Source organism: Pyrgilauda ruficollis, unplaced genomic scaffold (assembly GCF_017590135.1).
Source record: "Pyrgilauda ruficollis isolate IOZ18807 unplaced genomic scaffold, ASM1759013v1 scaffold52, whole genome shotgun sequence".
Classification (NCBI taxonomy): domain Eukaryota; kingdom Metazoa; phylum Chordata; class Aves; order Passeriformes; family Passeridae; genus Pyrgilauda; species Pyrgilauda ruficollis.
The window spans coordinates 202085-220388 of record NW_024526822.1 but is presented as its reverse complement, the minus strand read 5'-3'; the positions used below and the strand labels follow the sequence as shown (position 1 = coordinate 220388).

Here is an 18304-nt window from a genome sequence, read left to right as displayed (position 1 = left end):
AGGGAACATTCCCAGGGAGCAGGTGAGGAGGAGGAAGGAGATCCCTGCTCTTACATGGAACAGGTGAGACGCTCCTGAGGAGTTCCTGCCTCCAGAGAGGCCTCCAGCCCAGATCCAGAGGACAGATGTTGCTGTGGAGACTGCAAGGATGTTGAGAAGGTCAGGAGGATCATTCGCAGGTAAACTGACTCCCCTTGCTCTTTCTGCTCTCACATTCAGGGATCACACGGGGAAATCTAAGGTGTGGAAACAGAATTTTGGCTAAGGCTCCTACCTTCCCATGGCACAGCCAGGCTGCAGGACCCAGAGCTCCATGAAGCTCTAACATGGGAGGATGAGGGAGCATGCAGAAAACGCGGATATCCCCAAGGTGTTTCAGTCAGACACAGCAATTCAGGTATTAAGTTCCACAGACTCTGTCCCATCACCTCATCCCTTAAGGGTCTTTGCTTCCTCCCGCTGATGTAACACATCATGGCAAGGTTTTGGGGAGATGGGACCAGTTCCCTCAGGCCCAGCACCTCCTACCACCTTCAGCCCCACACTCCAAGCACCAGAGTCTGTTCAGACTCTGAACCTCCCTGATGCCATCCAGAGACTGATGGTATTAAACAACCAACTCGTTCAGCCCACAGCCTGTTCTCAAACTGCTCTCAAGAACCCAGTGCTACTGGAAATAAAATTTTTCATTAACCCATCCTGGCAGCACACACAGAAAGCCTCCAGTGCAGGGTTAAGTGCTCCTGCCACAAAGCACAGTCTCCACACAGGTCACTGGTAAATACAGCAAAATGCTCCTGTGTTTAACCCACTCGCTCCTGCAGAACCACATATACATTCATTAAACCCTCATCTCTGTCAGGTGCTGTGATCAGCAGAATCTTCTCCCTGCCTCTGCAGCAAAGCTACCAGTGCCTGCTGGGATCAAAATGTGAATTTATGGAGAGGCGCCCAGAAGGTTAAGAATGCTCTGACTCCTGCACTGGAGAAACAGCTTTTGAGCCTGCTGCCTGAGACTTCCATCCTACAGTGTTGCTAAGGCTCACAGCCAGGTGATTTGCATGTGGTCCCACTGAGACCTGAAAGCAAGAGCAGCTCACTCACCCTTACTTTCCCTATCTTACTTTGTCCTATAAAAACAGTCTTTTTCTGGCTCACCACTGTTGCGCCTCACTGTGCATATCTGGCAGCCTTTTTCACCACAACAAAGCCCTGAAGCCACTATCTTGAGTTGTACAGGCTCTGGAGACCACCCAAATTCCTGTGTGGTGGCACCAAATTTAAGCACCACTCAGGGTGGACCAAAAGGACACTTCACCTTGAGACTTGCAGCTCTCAAACATCTACCTGAAACACCCCAGGTCAAAGGATTAGGAGGGTTTATGTGCTCCAACAGGTGAATGTCACCTTTTGATGGGGCAACAGAGAAAGGCTCCAGGCACTGCATCACCACCTGCTTGAGCTCATCGTGGGCACCTTTATTCTCTTACTGTGGGCCAGGGCTGAATGATCAAAACCACACTTCACACAAGTGTTGCTCTGCACTTCAGAGACAAGGCTGGTAAAATCAATCCACCCACGTTCCATCCACTTGTTCCTGTGCACATCACAGTCCTGATGTACTGACGTTCATCACTCTGCCCTTGCAGGAGGGCTACAAACAGCTTCAGGAGAAGGGAGACAAACTGACCCAGCACTTCCTCTGCTCATCATTCCCAAAGACTCTTCTCAAACATCCTCACCAGAGAGCTATGCTGCTCCTCTTGAAGCACTTTTTCTTTAAAATCAGTTTTTCTGTTGAAATGCAGCTCTCTACATGCTGCAAGTCTTCCCCCAACCAACTGCTCCATTGTGCTCTGAATAATTTTAAGCATCTTACTGCCATTTAACTGCTGATCTTTTCCCAAACTACCTCATTGCCTCTTTGCTAGGATCAGCTCCTCTGCTTGCACAGCTGATACCAGGAGCACTTGGGACATGCCTTAGCATCCATCTTCAAGCAGCTAAGTTTCAGTATGACTTTTCAGAAGCTGTGGTCAAAGTCCATCCTAAGGAATCGATCCCAAGTGCTTGGCAGTCTGTGCCAAAGCATGGAACTAATAGACTTTGATTCCAGCCTGATGCATTTATTTTACATGACTAATAGAATTTATCAAAAGAAAAATCTGATACCCAAATTCAATTCTGGAATTCAGCCTGCAGGCTCCGTAATTTGTTTCACTTGCAGGTCACCCTACCTGAGGGTGCAGTCTAAGAATGGCACTGGGCCGCAGATATGCTTTGGAATAATTTAAATTAAATTTAGTCTAAAATCAAAACCCTTTCCCAAGTAGTTGTGACAAGCCAACAGACGGCATTTTCTAGGACAGCATCTGCTCTTTCCTCGGTTCTGAATAATTCAGCCAGAATATGGACATTTCAGTGGAACCAAGGATCCCACGTTTAAGGAGAAACAGGACACACAAGTGTTTCCTGTTCTAAATTGCTAAATGTTCTTATTCCCTCCTCTCCCTTCCTCCAGACCTATTGGGAACTGCACAGATCAATATGGAGGAAAATTAATTCTGTCTACTGACCTCTAAAATTACATTCAAGAGACAGTGACTCTGAGGACATTTCACTGAGATGAGAGAGCAGGAATATGTGCTTGAGGTCATACCTCAAATGAGAATAGAGAGGAATGACACATGAGACCAGAAATAGCTTTGAGCTTTACAGGCTGTTAGTTTTAGGTGTTCTGGAAGACAGACTTAAACCAAACAGTTATTTCCCCTCATAAAACAGCAGCAGCAGTGATAGAGTGAGCACTAACCTTAATTAGCTGATTCCTGCCCTGGGCTGTATGACTTTCATTACTTCAGATCTGGCCATCCACCAGAAGCAACCACAGAAACTGTGTCACTGTGAGGTCTTTTTCCATGCCCTCGTATCTAGGAATTCTAAGATTTCCTGCTGTCCTTCTGCCCAGCTCCATTCCTGAGGCCCGTGGATGTCACAGGCTTTGAGCACGAAGCCAGCACAGGGTCCCTGTGGCTCTCAAGGAAGTGCAGGTGGATGGCGAGGGACAGAACAGCTTGTCACCGCAGAGAGCCTTGGCTCTGTTTGCTCCCACAGGCTGTGCCAAGAGCCTGCATCCTGGGGAGAACCATCCGCTGGATCTTTCAAAAGCAGCCAGAGGCAGCCCCAGTCCAAGCTCTCCCCAACCTGCTCTCCAGCAGCTATTTTAATGTTACTCAGGGTCCAGCCATTGGTTTAGTATCCTGCCTCCTCCTCTCCACAAAGGTCATCAGGATCTGGGAATACCACAAAAGACTCCAGGCATGGTTATACATCAGTACCTGTACAGTCTTTCTCACCATCAGGGAAAGGTTTTGTGAGTTCGGCAGGACATGGTGGGAGGAGGGGGAATTAGAGCAAGCCCATGAATAAAGAGAAGAAGCAATCTGGAAGTTAAAGTGTTTATTGATGTGTTTAAACTTTGTACATTCCCCACAGACCACACTAAGGAGTTTGCAGGTAAATCTGTGCATAGTGGGAAGAAACACGGAAAGGGGAAGAAAAAATAAAATCACAGGAAAAATAGAAAAAATACACCACAGGTTACCAGAACCCCCAGATTTAAAAAAGCCGTGAGCATCAACACCAACTATACAAGCATTACAAAGACATAATGATGGTGAGTGGAACAATGCCCCTTCTGGTCTTCTTGGGGCCTATGCATCCTATTTCCCTTAAAGCAGGCAGCATCGCTTTCCCAACATGTCACTTTCTTCCATCCCCAGCTAAGAGACCTCTCTGTGTTTGTCAGCTCCCAAGGTCCCAGTTATTGCAGTGATTTGTCATTTCTGGCCCAACATCACCCAGGGAGATGCAAAGGCTCAAAAACCTGCAGCTCGTAACTACTTACCATGTTGGTGAGGCAGGAGAGCTGGGGAAATTAGAAAGTAGTAGCAAGAGGGGGCTGTTAATGCCAGGTGAGTACTGAAGGAAACTGGCTGAGAACAGAGGATTTCAATTCAATACCAGAACTTCCAACTCTAGAGCAGAACTGAATCTCAAAGGGGAATGTGCACACCCAAGTATGCACAAACCATGTTCTAACATTCTACTAGAATAACTACAAACAGAGATGCTAGAAGCCTTTTAACTCCTTGCCTCCAGGGAGTCTTGATTCCTAGAGCCCGAGCTGCTAAGCAGCAGGGTGCATACCACTGGCATATGAAGATGGGGTTTTTTTCCTTTTTTTTTTTCTCTTTTTCTTTTTTTGTCTCATTATAAGGAATTTTGTTAGTTACCATTCCCAATTGCTTCCTTGCTTATGCTGTAGTAGCTCCTATCCCTAAATTAATCTCTTTGCAACTCCCAGTGAAATTCACAAAAAAAAAAAAAAAATAATGCTTTATATACAAAAGCCAGAATGACCAAAGAGCCACAATTGTCCCCTTTTTTGAAGGTGGGCTGGTACAAACAATCCTCGATATACAGGTGGTCTATCAGAAATAAAAATCAATGTTTCCCATTTTTATAGATATAGAGCTTGTATCAGACAACAGTACAACAGAACTGGTATTTTTCAGATTTAAAAAAAAAAAAAAAACTACATCTCAGTCAAATATCTGCAATAGATCCATTTTTCCCATTTAAGGAGATTTATATATCATATTGTTATATTACCATTTCTTCACCCATTTTAAAGAATGGAAATTGCAACTCTACAGTAGTAATTACAGTCTTAATGATCCAGGAGTTCTGAATGTAAGATGAAGTCCTCTTGAAGCAACTGTTGGTCAGTAGTTGATCCAAAACACTGGACCACTTTGGCCCTTCGCCCCCAACACCTTTTCCCATCGGGGCTATTCCATCTTCATCTCTTTTATATCTGCATCTGCTCCAGGTATTTGTAAGTGGGATTCTCATAGCCATGGTTTTGCATCTTGCTCAGATGCCGCTCCTCAGGGGTGAGCATCGGGTCAACCTTTGGAAAAAACACATGATACTGGTCAAGGAGACACTTCCAGGATTGATTCCACAGAACAAGAGGCAACAGACGAACACTGAGCGAATACCATGGTGAGCAGTAAACAGAAAAAAAGGTCAACTGCCAAAGGTAATTTGTTTAATACTATTGCTTGCTCAGAAGCTGATGCCTCCTGCCCACCCAATCCCCTATGGGGATGTTTTCACAAATCTGTCATTGCTCAGCCAACACTGCAAATCAGGGACCCACTTCTCTCATTGAAGAGGTTGTTATGATCTCTTGCATGGGTGGGGCAATGGGAAAAGCAGGGCTTTCTCTGGGCTCCATTAAGTTGTTACAGAAATGTACAAAGGAGAAGGAGCTGCTCTTCAGCATTTCGCCAATCGCAACATCTTAATCGTCAATTAGCCAGGAGGATAAATTGCTACGGATTGACTGACTGCCCTGCTTAAGATATTGCCTGAAAAGCTCATTTACTGCTAAATCCTACCCTGAGCCAGCCAGGGAAGCCTAAGTGAATCCTAGTGATAAGCAAATGCAACTCTGGAGTGGCAGGTGCCAGCACAGCACACCTGGGACTGGCACCTGCACACTAAGGAACAAGCAATGATGGTGTCAGCAGGGACAGAGTTAATTCCTACCCAGCCAGAAGCAGAACTCTCCATGGCCTGGCAGCTCCTGCCATTCTCTACCCCCACACACATGTGATTCAACACTGACTATTTTCATCCTCAGTTATGGAGCTGTTTCTCACCTCCACAATTCCATGGCTGATGGTCCCATACTGCCTCTTCCTCAGCATCACCAAGCTGATGACTATAACAGTAGCTATGGCAACAGCAATCACCAACAGCCCAATAAGGGCACTGCTGCTGAAGCCAAAGTCATCACGGAGGGAGTTGTCATTATCCTGGAGGAAAGAAAACAGAGCAGGTTGAGGAAGAGCAATAAGGGAGATGCACTGCTGAACACAAAACTAAACCATGACCACTAGTAAAGTCTTTGACCATCTGTGGTACTGAGATGCAACTGATTATACACTAGAGAGTGTGTATATATATATATATCCTCCCTAAGTATTCCACCCCTAAATATTTCACACCTCTAAATATTCCATCAAAAGGATAACCAATGCAAAATTCCTTCCCCATTTAGTAGCTTGGGACAGACACTGGCCCACATCACTTCCCTACCCCACAAAACACTTTTGCAGTAGGAGTCAAATTAATATCTAATGTGTGTTCACTATTTACATCTTTATGCAGAAGGACTGTATTGTGTTTCACTCTGCATGAGCCCCCAGGCATCCAGGCACCAAACCCTGAATTCAGTAAAAATGGTCATCAAAATCCAGCATTAGAAATTTGCCAGCCCCTGGATTCAGCAGCCACAAACGTACCGGCTCATCCACCAGCCCTCCGACACGCTCGGCGTTGAAAATCATCTCCTTCACATCAAGGGTTTCATCAATTACCTAAAAACGGCCACAGAAGTGTTTTATGGAAGGATCCACACAAAACAAGGAGGACAAGGAAGAGGAAGACAGACAAGAGACCATTAATGAACACTAGCGAAGGCTCAGGACCACTTACCATCTCCCTTTTGCTCTCAACAGCATGGAATGTTCTCCAACTCTTACAGAGCCACCAGAGATAGTATTACAGCTAGTTACCTCCAGACTCAAACTAAATCTCAAACTAAAGCCCCAAAGGAAAAAAAAAAAAAATAGGTGCTAACTTTGGACCCAGCATTTCTGTTATGTAAGATCTAACCTGTGGCTTTAAAACAGTATTGAAAGGAAATTCAAAAGCTGACTTTTTAATTTTTTAAACCCACGGAACTGAGGCAAAGTGGCTGTCACTAGAACCTAGAGAATTCTTAACACTGTGGATAGAGACAACTCCAGCTGGGTTGCTCACCTTCAGAGGCCTTGCTTGCCATGAAAAAAAAGTGGGAACACAGATGGAACACACCAGCATTTGGTGTGTTCAGACAGTGAGCTACCTAGTGAAAATAAAGGGACACCAAAGGGTCTCTGCTTGGGAAAAGCGTTCCTAAATCTGAGAGTTCTCAGAATCAGACTGCCGAAGATCTGAAGCTCTCTCCTTCCCTTCCTCTCCCACCCTTCTGATGCTAATCAGTATTAAGAGCCTACAATAATCACCAAACTGACTCCCCCACACCATATGGATAATGAACAGTGACATTCTGTGAGCTGGAATGAGACATGGAAACAAGCCACTGCTATTAATTAGTGTCCACAGCAGGTTTAGCTTCACAAAATAAAGGTGGAGAGCTCACCACATTTTCATCCACCTTGTTCTTGCTGTTAATCACTTTTTCTTCAGCACCAATCAGCCCGTCCAGCTCAGTCATGCCAGAACCTGCACAAAAGAGCAAGGAGAGCCCATCAGCCCTTAGGAGCGTTTTGGAAGGGTCACCTACTCTGTGTAGAGCTGCCATGGATCGTGTGTTTAACTGCACAGACCGCTGAGTATTAACCTGTCCTCATGCTGCTGTGTCAGATGGTAGCTCACAAGCTACAGTGACAAGTGATTAGGAGGGCTGTTAATGAGGGGAAATGAAGTGGCAATGAGAGGAGCAGACAGGACTCATCACCAAAATCAGGCTGAGGTGTCAATTCAGACAAACCGCACAGTTAAGTGCTTCTGTTAGATGGCTCCAGACAAGGCATAACACATAGTGAGTAACAGCTGCAGGTGTCACGCCAGGTCACCAACACCCCTCTGTGACCCTGGACAGAGAGGACACACATCCATCTGCCAAGAGCCAGCACACAGGGAATGGTTTCAGCATCGCCCATTCTGCTGGAATCAGGCACATCAGCAAGTGCTTACAGAATTGGAATGAGAATTCCAAGGTCACCCAGCATAGCTCCGTAATGAGCTGCTGTCCCATACCTGGCACAAGCCCAAAACCAGTAAATCCTGGGACAAGGGAGGAGCAGAGAACTACGCCAGCCTTTGTACCAGAACACTACTACCCCATTTCCAGGCTGGAACCAGCACTGGCTCAAGAGAAGAATATCAATGAACAGAAGGCTCTGCATAAACTGTTTTGATCCAAAGCATTTATAAATAGATCAGATCAGTAGGAGAGTCTGATGCAAACTGCCCTGACATAGCATGGCATGTTAGGAGAACACCAGTGTTCCACTTGTGGTGGGGACAATGTAATGACCTGTGACGCCCTAGTGCAAAAGCAGGACAGTGAAGCCTCAAACATGGATCTTTCCAAAGACATGGGGAAATTCTACTACAGCACTTCAGGCTTTGCTGGTGACTGCAAACCCCCTACTCTGCACAAACTGCTGAGCTTGCAAGGTGCCCAAGACATGTCAACTGCTGCTGGAATTGGCAGCATTTGCTTTGATGAGAAGCAAGGACAGGCTACTTGGCTTCAAGGCAAGTTTTTACAGTGACAAGTTTGTATTGCCTGAAAATGTCACAGAAATACCATTTCACTATGAAGCATCTCAGGTTTTAGTGCATCACATTTTTCTTCAGAGGCAGTAATCAGATTCCAAGCACGGCCAAGACTGCCAGTCTGACTTCTCTCAACTGCTAAAGCAGGTTATGTTATTATGGAAGTCAATGATTGGGATTTTCAGGAGAAACCAGCCACAAATAGTTTGTACAGAACTACTGTATCAGCTTTTGGCCTATGGTTGCTTTATTCCAGCCTCAGGAGCCAACCCAGCACAGTCTCCAGGGCTGAGAGTTCAGCTGCTGCACTGAGCTCTGCTATTTGTCTCAGTGTGCAGTACCAAGTAACAGACCCAGTCCTATGCAGCTCAAAGGCACAGTTTATATTATATACCTCACAGGGAAAAAAAACCCAAAGCACACACCTGCACAAAATACCCCCCGCCCCAGCAACCCAATACTCCCTCAAAGCCCTTGAGCAATTCAACAAAAAGGGAAGGGAAAGGAGGAACAAGTGTAGGACAATTGCTGTCCCCAGGTCATCAGACCCAGACAGGGAGAACTAGCACAAATTTATCATCCTCAAGGCAACAGAGCAGTAGTCCAAAAATTTAATAAATAAAATATCAAAGTAAAGTATGTCCCAATTCTTGCCAGAGCAGTCTGTACACTGTTCCACACCAGGGATGAAGGTGACTTAGGTTTGCAGAGAAATCTGGATAATGAGAATAGTTTCAAGCTATTTGGCTTTCACTGTTTTACGAAACCACGTGTGCTCACATGAAATGGTTATTAGCAAAATTTTTTGCTCTCCTTTGAAACCTACACAATATATTTGGAACCAAAGGCAGATTAAAACACTGGGTTTACTCCACACACAGCTCATACAGCACTGCTCTGCAAGAGCCTCCCTTTTCCACTGATCCTTCTGTGATTCCATATCACTAACAGAGACATTATTTAATGCTAGTATTTCTATGCTGCTCTTAAAGCTGCTTTTTAGCCAGGCACTGAGCTACTGCAGAATTAATCCTGAGTTAAGGGAGAAATGGAAAATCACACACACTTTGCTGGTATGGAGAGATGCTACGTGTGAGAAGGTGATGCCAAGGAAAGCACAAACATGGAGGGGGAATCTCCTGATTTATCTGTCCCATACTAGCTGCACTCCAAGGACATTTAGACTGGAAACAGCCTGTGTCCTGAAGAACACTCATTTCTTGTTTAGTGGTGTCATGGGGCATCAAGGCCAGGTTCCACAGGAGGCAGAAGAGCCTCTGGACTATTCCCCACCAGCACAGCAAGGTTTAATCTGAGAAGCGTCACAAATGGAGAGATGCAAAGCACCACTGCAGACACTGGCTAAGGCCACCTTCCCCAAGGGCTAAGAGCCACTCCAGGCACTTCAAGACCCTCGTGAGCCCATCACAGAGGAATACACACACACACAACTGGATGCTCAGACTAGATGGTTTCTTTAACACTAGGCCTAAACAAGCAAAACTGAACATGACTGATCTAAGTGAAAGCAGGGAAATGAAAATCAAGGTGAGTATGGAACTAAAATGAAGCTATCAGACACACTGAGGAAGTAGGAGAGTGATCAAAAGCACTGTGAGGGAGCAGCTTAGAACCAACCTTTTTTCATTGGATGGTACAAATCCGGCTGAGGATCTAGCAGGAGGGAAAACAAAAACAAAAATAGCAGAGAAAGGAGATTAAGAGAGAAAGAAAAAAGGCTTGTGCATGATTTCTGACTCAGACCCTGGGAAAAGCTCTTAGTCTACAGCTTTACGCTCAGGACTCTGTTCAAGCGTTTTTAAAATAAATACACACGCACCCACCAGCTGTCAACATCCAATGACACAAAAAAATAGATATACATATTTAAAAAAAAAAAAGGGAATTCCTTCAGCCCTTCAACAGGTCACAGCACAAAGATAATATTAATATTACACAAGAATGGTTTTGTTAAAGACTGAAAATTAATTCCAGAGTCAAGATGCACTGTAAAAACTTAACATTTGCTGCAAAATGAAAAGAGAGGACAATTTTACAAAGAGAAGAATCAGAAAATCATTAGAACAGCTCAGCAGACATTACTCGCAGCACTACTTCTCCAGTGAGTGAGGGGTTCTGTCAGGGTAACTGCTTTACATCACCCAAAGGGATTGGAGCTTTCTCTGTTCCAGAAGAACCTACTGTCTAAGGAAAACCACCAGTGAACCCAGGGATCAGTTCCACATACCTTCACTTTCAGGCAAGGCTGGGAAGGTTTTCACCTGGAACGGGTGGAAAGGTTTGCCATCCAGGGGAATTTCTTCACTCTCCTCAGAGCTCACTCTGACATCCACCTGGGACTCAGAAATGGAGGATGTGAACTGATCCATGTCGGCACGCTGCTCCTGAAGCAGCTCATCTGAAAGAAATAAAAGGAATTATTACACAGGCTGCATGAAACCTGGCAGCAACAGAGAGGGGCAGATGGTCTGAACCAGGCTGAGGCAGGACTGCAGAGGAACACTGCTCTCAGGGCTGCCAGGTTATTTTATCTTGCATATTTCATCTGGAGTTCTCAGTAAAGGCGTTGGTTAGAAATGCATTCAAATTAGGGCCAAGAGGTTTGACGTGGCAAGAGGTTTTGGCAAGATGGGACTAACCTGTAAGGGGAGAAAGCATCTGGGTTTTTTTATGGATCTTTTTCATCTCCCTTAGAGAGACAGCTTTGCTATTCTGAACATGGTTGACTTTCTCTTAAACGGACTGTGAAAATTCTTGGAACAAGCTATTCTAACTGGCTATTTTGTAACATCCAGAACAGTATCTTCCCTGAGCCCTAGCCCAAGCGCTTGTTGTCAAGGGCACCCCTCAAAGGAGAGAGCAATCTTTTGGGAGCTCATTGGATATAAAAACTTGGGAGTCTTAACACAGCAGCATAGGGGCTGGCATACACACTCACCAATCTCATCCTGGATTTCTTCAGCCACATATGGCACCTTGTAGAGCAGAGACAAGCTTTGATTCATCCGTTCCTCAATCACATGAAGATGTGTCATCACCTGCAGATGTAAAAGTGTGTTGGAGTAAGCAAACGCTGTCAGTCACTTCACAGTACCAGTTCTTTCCTTGCTCAATAAAATATCTATTACTGGTGGATCTGCCATGGCAGGCAATAGGGGACACAGATCCATCCAGTTGAATTCTCTGACCAATGCTCTCACACTGCACTGGAACTGGCTATCTGTAGACGGTGCTCTCAGGAGTTTGGGAAATGCTGGGAGTAAGAGAGGATTCAGCTGACTCTCATTGTAATCAGCTCTCCACTGCAAACACTAAAATGCCACCGAAGCTGGTATTTCCCATATGCCCAACACAGTCATAATTCATCTCCAGTAGTGGCTTTTATTAAAATGGATTATCATTCCTGACTGCTAGAAAAGATATAGGCAAAAGGAGTAGACAGGATATTTTATCAGCTCTGGTTTCAGAACAAAAGTGCCTTTCAAACCAACTGTGGCATGACATTTGTCCTACACCCATTCACTGGCAGCAGCGTTCTCTCTTCCTTTGAGAAATACATTCAAGCTCTGGGCAAGCTCAAATCACTCCTCCTAAGCACTTTAAATCCAGCAGTGAAGTCAGGCCTGACCTGAAGAGGGTGCTGCATAATTAGAGATCAAGGAGAGCAAGGAAGCATTTATGTAGATGCCCAAACATTGCAAAAAGCTAAAGAGTCAGATGGACCTGTTTCACAGTCTGATGCATTCCTGACCTTTAAGAGCAAGGATGAAAACAACTTAATTCTGCATCTGGCAGCTTGTCAATCCAAAAAATCGACTGAGGAGCTTAAAAGTGCATGTGAAAAGTAAAGTGAATGGAAATTGAACTGTACCACCCACATCCCTCGCATGTCGATTTGTTGACACTGCAGCCTTCAGAATGAATTAAGAACACAGTTCACACACTCTCTCCTGGGCTGTGGCAGCAGCAGAACAAAGCGCTGGGCCAGGCTGTGCTTGACGTGTCTCTGAAAATGTGACCATGAGAGCCAAGCACCACCACAGTTGCCACCGCTCCTCCTGGGGATGTGCAGCAGTGGGAGACCAGGAGACATGAGGTGAATGTGCACCGCCACCACACAGAAACAAGGTGGAACCCATGGAATCTGCCACCTCACAGTGTGAAGTTTGCTTCTGGAAAATCATTGTGACACCACTCTGCCCCTCACCAGAAGTGATAGCAACAGGCTCCAGACCCTGTCCTATCCTTAACCCAGGATATTTCCACCTCCTGGTTATACAGTTATTTAGGTTTTTTTCTTCCTCAGTGCTCATTTCTTCCTCTTGGCAGCACTAGATGAGCTCCACTGCACTGTCTCCCTGCAGCTCTCCATTCTTTCTTCTTCTTGCTTATCTTTTGTGCATTGCAGAATTCAAAGATACTCCAAAGCAGCATACCAGCCACAAACAGGGACTAGGAAAACATTCCTAAAGCTGCAAAAAGGACAGTGAGTTCTCTCAGAACCAAAGAAACAGCACATCCTTCCAAACAGATCTTTCAGTGTTAACAGACCATTCTTGATCTGAATTTTCAAGTGTCCTTCCAGCACATTTTTCACTATTTTAAAACAAGTGAAAACAAGTATCAAAATAATTCCAAAGAATTCCAGAGTATCGGCAAGTATTCATATAAATACAAAAGCCAGGTTTGAAGTAACATATTCACATATGCTACCCAGCAGAAGGAAAAGGATCTACTGGATGCTCAGAAATAAAATACAGCGTAATGGTGTAGTGAGTCTAGCGCTGGTCAAACGCCAGCACACCCACTAGAATTACTCATTTCAGAGCAACCTGTTAGCAGTCTACACAGAGAATCACTTCCATAACGAATGGATTTTCTCTTACAAATGGTACAACATAAACCCATCAAAACAGACTTTCTGAAAAAGCTAACAACATTGATCAAGTACTTGGAAAGGGTTATGATTTGTGCTTTGGAAACCAGGTAATAACGCTGCAGAGATATGAGGGAATTCCCACAAACCACAAACAAAGGCACTATGAAGACCAAGGCTAAGGAAAGAAACACGTAGACGCTTGGAAGAAGTGAGGAAGCCTGTTCAAGAAAACCAAGTCCCCAGCAAATAAATTTCAGGGTGCTTGATAAAAGCCAGCATAGATACTGACCTAGGTCTAAACCCTTCAACTTGCCACTGTGATCAACAATGTATTAAACAGCTTCAATTTTTACCACTGAGTCAGGCACCAAGGAAAACCAAGCAGCGAGCATGTGTGGTGACAGCACAGGATAGAGGGAGAGCTCCACAAGGATGAAGCTGGCTGTAGTACCCAGAAACACACATCTTCCAGAGCTTCTGACAGCCCCAGGGCTGGGCAACAATGGCTCCCTTGACAGAAACCCCCTCATACCTGGGATTTCATCTGCGCAGCCTTCTCCGGATCCACTGCCAGGACGTGCTGGTAGTGGCGGATGGTGTGCAGCCTGTCCTTGTTCTCAGCACGGACGTAGCGCTTCAGGGCCTGCAGGATGCGGTGGGGCTGCAGGACAGGAGCAGGGCATAGGTCAAACCACTGGTATCAACCCAAATCCACAGCTGAAAACAGCACTTAAGGTGTCAGCCTATTTTGTTGCTGGACAGATCTATCACCTGCACTCACCCCCTGGTTATTTTTTTTAAATTAAGCCTGTTTGATTCAGAACACTTAATTTTAAGTCTGTATGATTCAGAACATCACACTTTATGGACTGTGCCTTATGGACAACAAACAAAGCAGAGGTTTTTTCCCCAGGCAGGAAGGAGTGGGAGTCAATTACAGACCCACTGCTAAGTCTGCAGCAGCAATTTCCACAATGAAGCAGCTTTCCTAGGAACCAATTCCCAGTTTCTGCAAGTCACAGGCAATCTTCTCACCAAGACATTCCCACCTGTCATCCTACCCAATGCTATCCTCCTGGAAAATGTGTTGGGAAGAAACTCACACGTGGTGGGTCAGCCTGCAGGGCAGCCAGGTAGTTCTCCAGGGCAATGCGACGGCGATCATTTAGCATGGCTTCCACACGAGCCAGGTGAGTCTCTACCAGCTGCTGCTTCTCACTTGCTGCTTCTTTCTCCAGAGATTTTACCATGGCCTGGAAGTGCTAGAACAAAGAAAATAATCTGTGTGAAATGCACTATGTAATCAACACCATCTGAAACTCCTGAGAACTAACAAAGACTGTAAAACTCTATCCAACCAATTTACAGTTAGGAGAGAAAGGCATGGAAAAATGCTGAAGCAGATTTCATCTCTGCAAATTCAGTAGTGATAATTTGCCTTCCAAACTTCCTTCACAAGCCATTTCAAAGGTCTGAAGAGTGAAAAGGACCCTGCACATAATGACCATGCCGGGGATGGGAGATCCAGGCTGTAACGAAGAACTGACACAATATTAATTCTTTCCCTCAACCCTGCAATATGACAACAGGATTGATCCCTTCAGCCTAGAGCCATTAATTTGAATTTGCAAAAGTTTACAAAGGTATTGCATAGCGGATTTTTCATCAGCACACCTTCAGATCAAATCTCTCTGTATTCTTTTAGAAAGGTCATAACCCTCATTTCCAAACCAACCAGAATAGTCCACTAAGTGTTATGTTTCAACAGAGATAACGACAAACTTTTGCATTTGCACATAGTGCCAAACAATGACATATTAAAAAATGCAGAGAGAAAACTGTGTTCCAGGATAAAATCCAAAATGGGCTTAAAAGCTGGAGTCAATCACTTTGTTGCATATTGGTATGAGAGAAATTCACAGAGCTGTCACTGCCAGAAGAGCCTTCCCCTAATGATCCCACACTGCAATCTCTCATTAACTTCACAGTCCAACTGAACTCTCCTCATAAGGCACAAGATTAGTATTTTGGCAGCAAATCAACTTTATCTGCTGTCTAAGCTGTTTTCACTAAGTCTGGCCAAGCAGCAATGTGTGCCCAGAGAGCCAGAGCTGACTCTGAACCAGGTTCTGAGGCCAGTGTTAGTGCTGAACAGGCCAAGGTCTGAAATTACAATTTGGCTGCACTGTTGCTACTCTTGAGGAGCAAGATCACTTTCTACTAGTGTGTGTAGGAAAGGACCTGGCGTAGTATCAGATCATCCCCAGTTTTAAGAACAAAGCAAACAACTGAATCAACAGCTCCTCTAAAAGGCAGCTGTTGACAGAGCAGGAAGGCTGCTCTTGCATCTCAGTTGTCTTTTAGCTCTGAATATTGCCATCTCTCTCAGTAAGTTTCCCCTTTAGGTCCTTCCACTCTTACCTGGATCAGAGTCTGCCTTTCTGCCTTCGGGAGATTAACAGCCTGGTGCTCTGCTTCCTCCCACTCCTTTTTCACCTGGCCAGGAAAAGGACAGAACCCATGAACAAGACACAGATTTACATCTTATCTTTATGAGCTGATTTGCCCTCACAGGCAGATCCGAGCAGAGCCTGGCTGGGTTTTGAAGGCACAAAAGAGCTGTTGTGGGGTTTAAGCCTAGCACTTAATCCCTCTGAGTAACAAGCCAAGCTTCACAGAATCCCAGAAGGGTTTAGGCTGCAAGGGACATCCAAGATGAGCTGGAAGGCTCATCTTGTTCCACCCCCTGCCATGGGCAGGAACACCTTCTACTAGGCCAGATGGCTCCAAGTTCTGCCCAACCTGGTCTTAAACACTTCCAGGTATGGGGAATCCACAACCTCTCCAGGCAACCTGTGCCAGGGCTTCAGCACCCTCTGAATAAAGAATTTCTTCCCAGCATCTAATGTAATTTCTCCCTCCCAACACTGGAGACAAATCTGACTCCCATGGTGTGGTCATACTGAAAGAAACACAGAAGGCTGGAAACTGGAAAGCAAGTCACTTCACCATCAGTTTTTCCAGTAAAACAGGGGCAGCAACCTGACACACAAACAACCCCACAGCACAAAGCCTCAAGGCTGACACTCACCCGGTCCATGCGGTTGTGGTGCCTGACCTCCAGCTGCTCCTTGGCCTTCTGGAAGCGGGCATGCTCATTGTCATCAGCAGGGGTTTCGAAGTAGACATCCACATCATCAGTTGGCACTGCATGAAGAGGGAAGGGTAAGCAGGGTAAGAAACCCGCAATCCTGGATTGCGGAGTGCAAGGAGAGGAATCTCCATGCCTGCCTAATTAACAGTCTGGCAAGCTGAGCCTACTGGACCACCACCTTCCAAAGCCCATTTTGGAATCTTTACAGTGCCACTTTTCTGTCCAACATCAGCACCATCAGCTCAAATGGCAGCGATGACCACAGCTCCCAGCACTGTTTGGCCTGTGCAGTGCTGAGGTGAGCAGCACTCAGCTCCAGAAACACAGTGCCTGGCATGACAGGATGAAGAACTACTTTTCCCTTCCCTTCCACATTGGCTTTGGATGGTTTAAGTGACATTCTGTGCATTAGCTGTTTGCTGACAAGCTGGCTCCAGACATCATTAATATGATTAGGGAGTTTGACAATAAATCTGCACAAAACCAGTATTTTACACTTCAAACCTACCTTCCCTACCAGATGTACGATGCAGGACTTACAGGCAATGATATCAGACAAGACAGCAACAGAAGGAGACTCAGTGTGACAAAGTGACTTGTCCAATACACTGGATGGTTTGTAACTTCAAGACATCCAAATTCAACAAGGGGAAAAACAAAGTTTCAGAACTGGTAACTTCAAGTATCTACAGAATCCACATCAGGGGCTCTGTATTCCATACACTGCAGTTCAGGAAGTGCTGAAAGTGCTCCTATGCTATGGTTTTAGGAACTACACATCCCAGAGCTTTTCTGAAAGACCTGTGGCAAACATGATGCACTCTGTTGTCACCCTTCGCCTGAGGGAAGGCACAAAGGGACAGTTAAGACAACCTGTCATCCATATTAGTTATTCAAGTGGAAAACCCCCAACATGTCATCAAAGACAACATGCTTCAGAAAAAAATTACCTGGCACTTCAGCATGAGCACTGGGTAAGAGTTCAGCATGCACTGCACCCACCAACCTTCCCTCTAACTAGGGGGAAATAATGACAATATACAACAGAGGCACTACTGTTGCGTGCAAGGGACAATGTCATATCCGTCCCACATTCTGGCCCTGCTCCTGGCATTTCTGAACCAGGCTTGGACACAGAGAACTCTCTTCCCAGCCCCAAATCCTTCTCTAACAGGACAATCTTTTGTACAAAAACCTCCTGACATCCACATCTTTTCTTTCACCGCTTCACTTAGATCAGCCCAATCTAAATCACTTGCATGAAGCACATTTCGTAAACAGGATTATGGCTGTATACTCAGGCTGCCAAGCCCCAGATAACACAAAAAGCCTTTCAAAAGCTTTAATGGTAGCTGAAGTGGAAGTGCTGGAGTTCAATAATAAGATTAATAAGGAGGTTAAAATGTTTTTGGTAGTTTTATCATCTGACATAAAAGCCAGCTGAAACCGGTGCCAAAAACCTTAAGCACTCAAAAACTCAGAGATTGAGTTGTGATTTGTATTTCATACCAAGCTGAAAATGAGAATCTGAATTCTATACTACTGGTACGATATTTTCCAAAATTAAAATAGCAAGAAAATGCCTACTACCAGGAGAACAGTAGCCTGCTTTTCAGGACCTACTGTCAAACATATGCATGGTAACACGACTGCAGAAAGCAAAGTTTCCTTATAGATATTTTGAATAAAAAGCCGTTAGGCAAGAGGTCAGAGACAGCCCCTGGTCCCTGTTATAGACCTGGAAGAGGACAGCTGAGCCCTCAGCAAGAGCTGCAAGTCACCAGGGAGCACAGACAGCATATGGTGAGGGGCACTTTCCCAAGGAA

The 18304-nt window shown here is 45.2% G+C and overlaps 1 protein-coding gene across 7 annotated transcripts in view; it reads right to left on the bottom strand.

Moving 5' to 3' along the window:
• Positions 1-3444: 3444 nt before the first annotated feature.
• Positions 3445-18304, bottom strand: part of APLP2 (amyloid beta precursor like protein 2) — a 48081-nt gene continuing 33221 nt past the window's right edge. For 2 of the 7 annotated variants that reach the window (XM_041480501.1, XM_041480507.1), the window contains 11 exons: positions 16416-16531; positions 15746-15820; positions 14428-14586; positions 13857-13985; positions 11384-11483; positions 10673-10843; positions 10063-10098; positions 7280-7362; positions 6378-6452; positions 5733-5888; positions 3445-4975 (listed from right to left, as the gene is read on the bottom strand). In XM_041480501.1, coding sequence (XP_041336435.1) covers positions 4874-4975; positions 5733-5888; positions 6378-6452; positions 7280-7362; positions 10063-10098; positions 10673-10843; positions 11384-11483; positions 13857-13985; positions 14428-14586; positions 15746-15820; positions 16416-16531 — 1202 coding nt within the window. In that variant the 3' untranslated portion in view covers positions 3445-4873. The remainder of the gene's footprint in view (positions 4976-5732; positions 5889-6377; positions 6453-7279; positions 7363-10062; positions 10099-10672; positions 10844-11383; positions 11484-13856; positions 13986-14427; positions 14587-15745; positions 15821-16415; positions 16532-18304) is intronic. The other 5 variants (XM_041480502.1, XM_041480503.1, XM_041480504.1 and 2 more) reach the window with 5 other exon arrangements.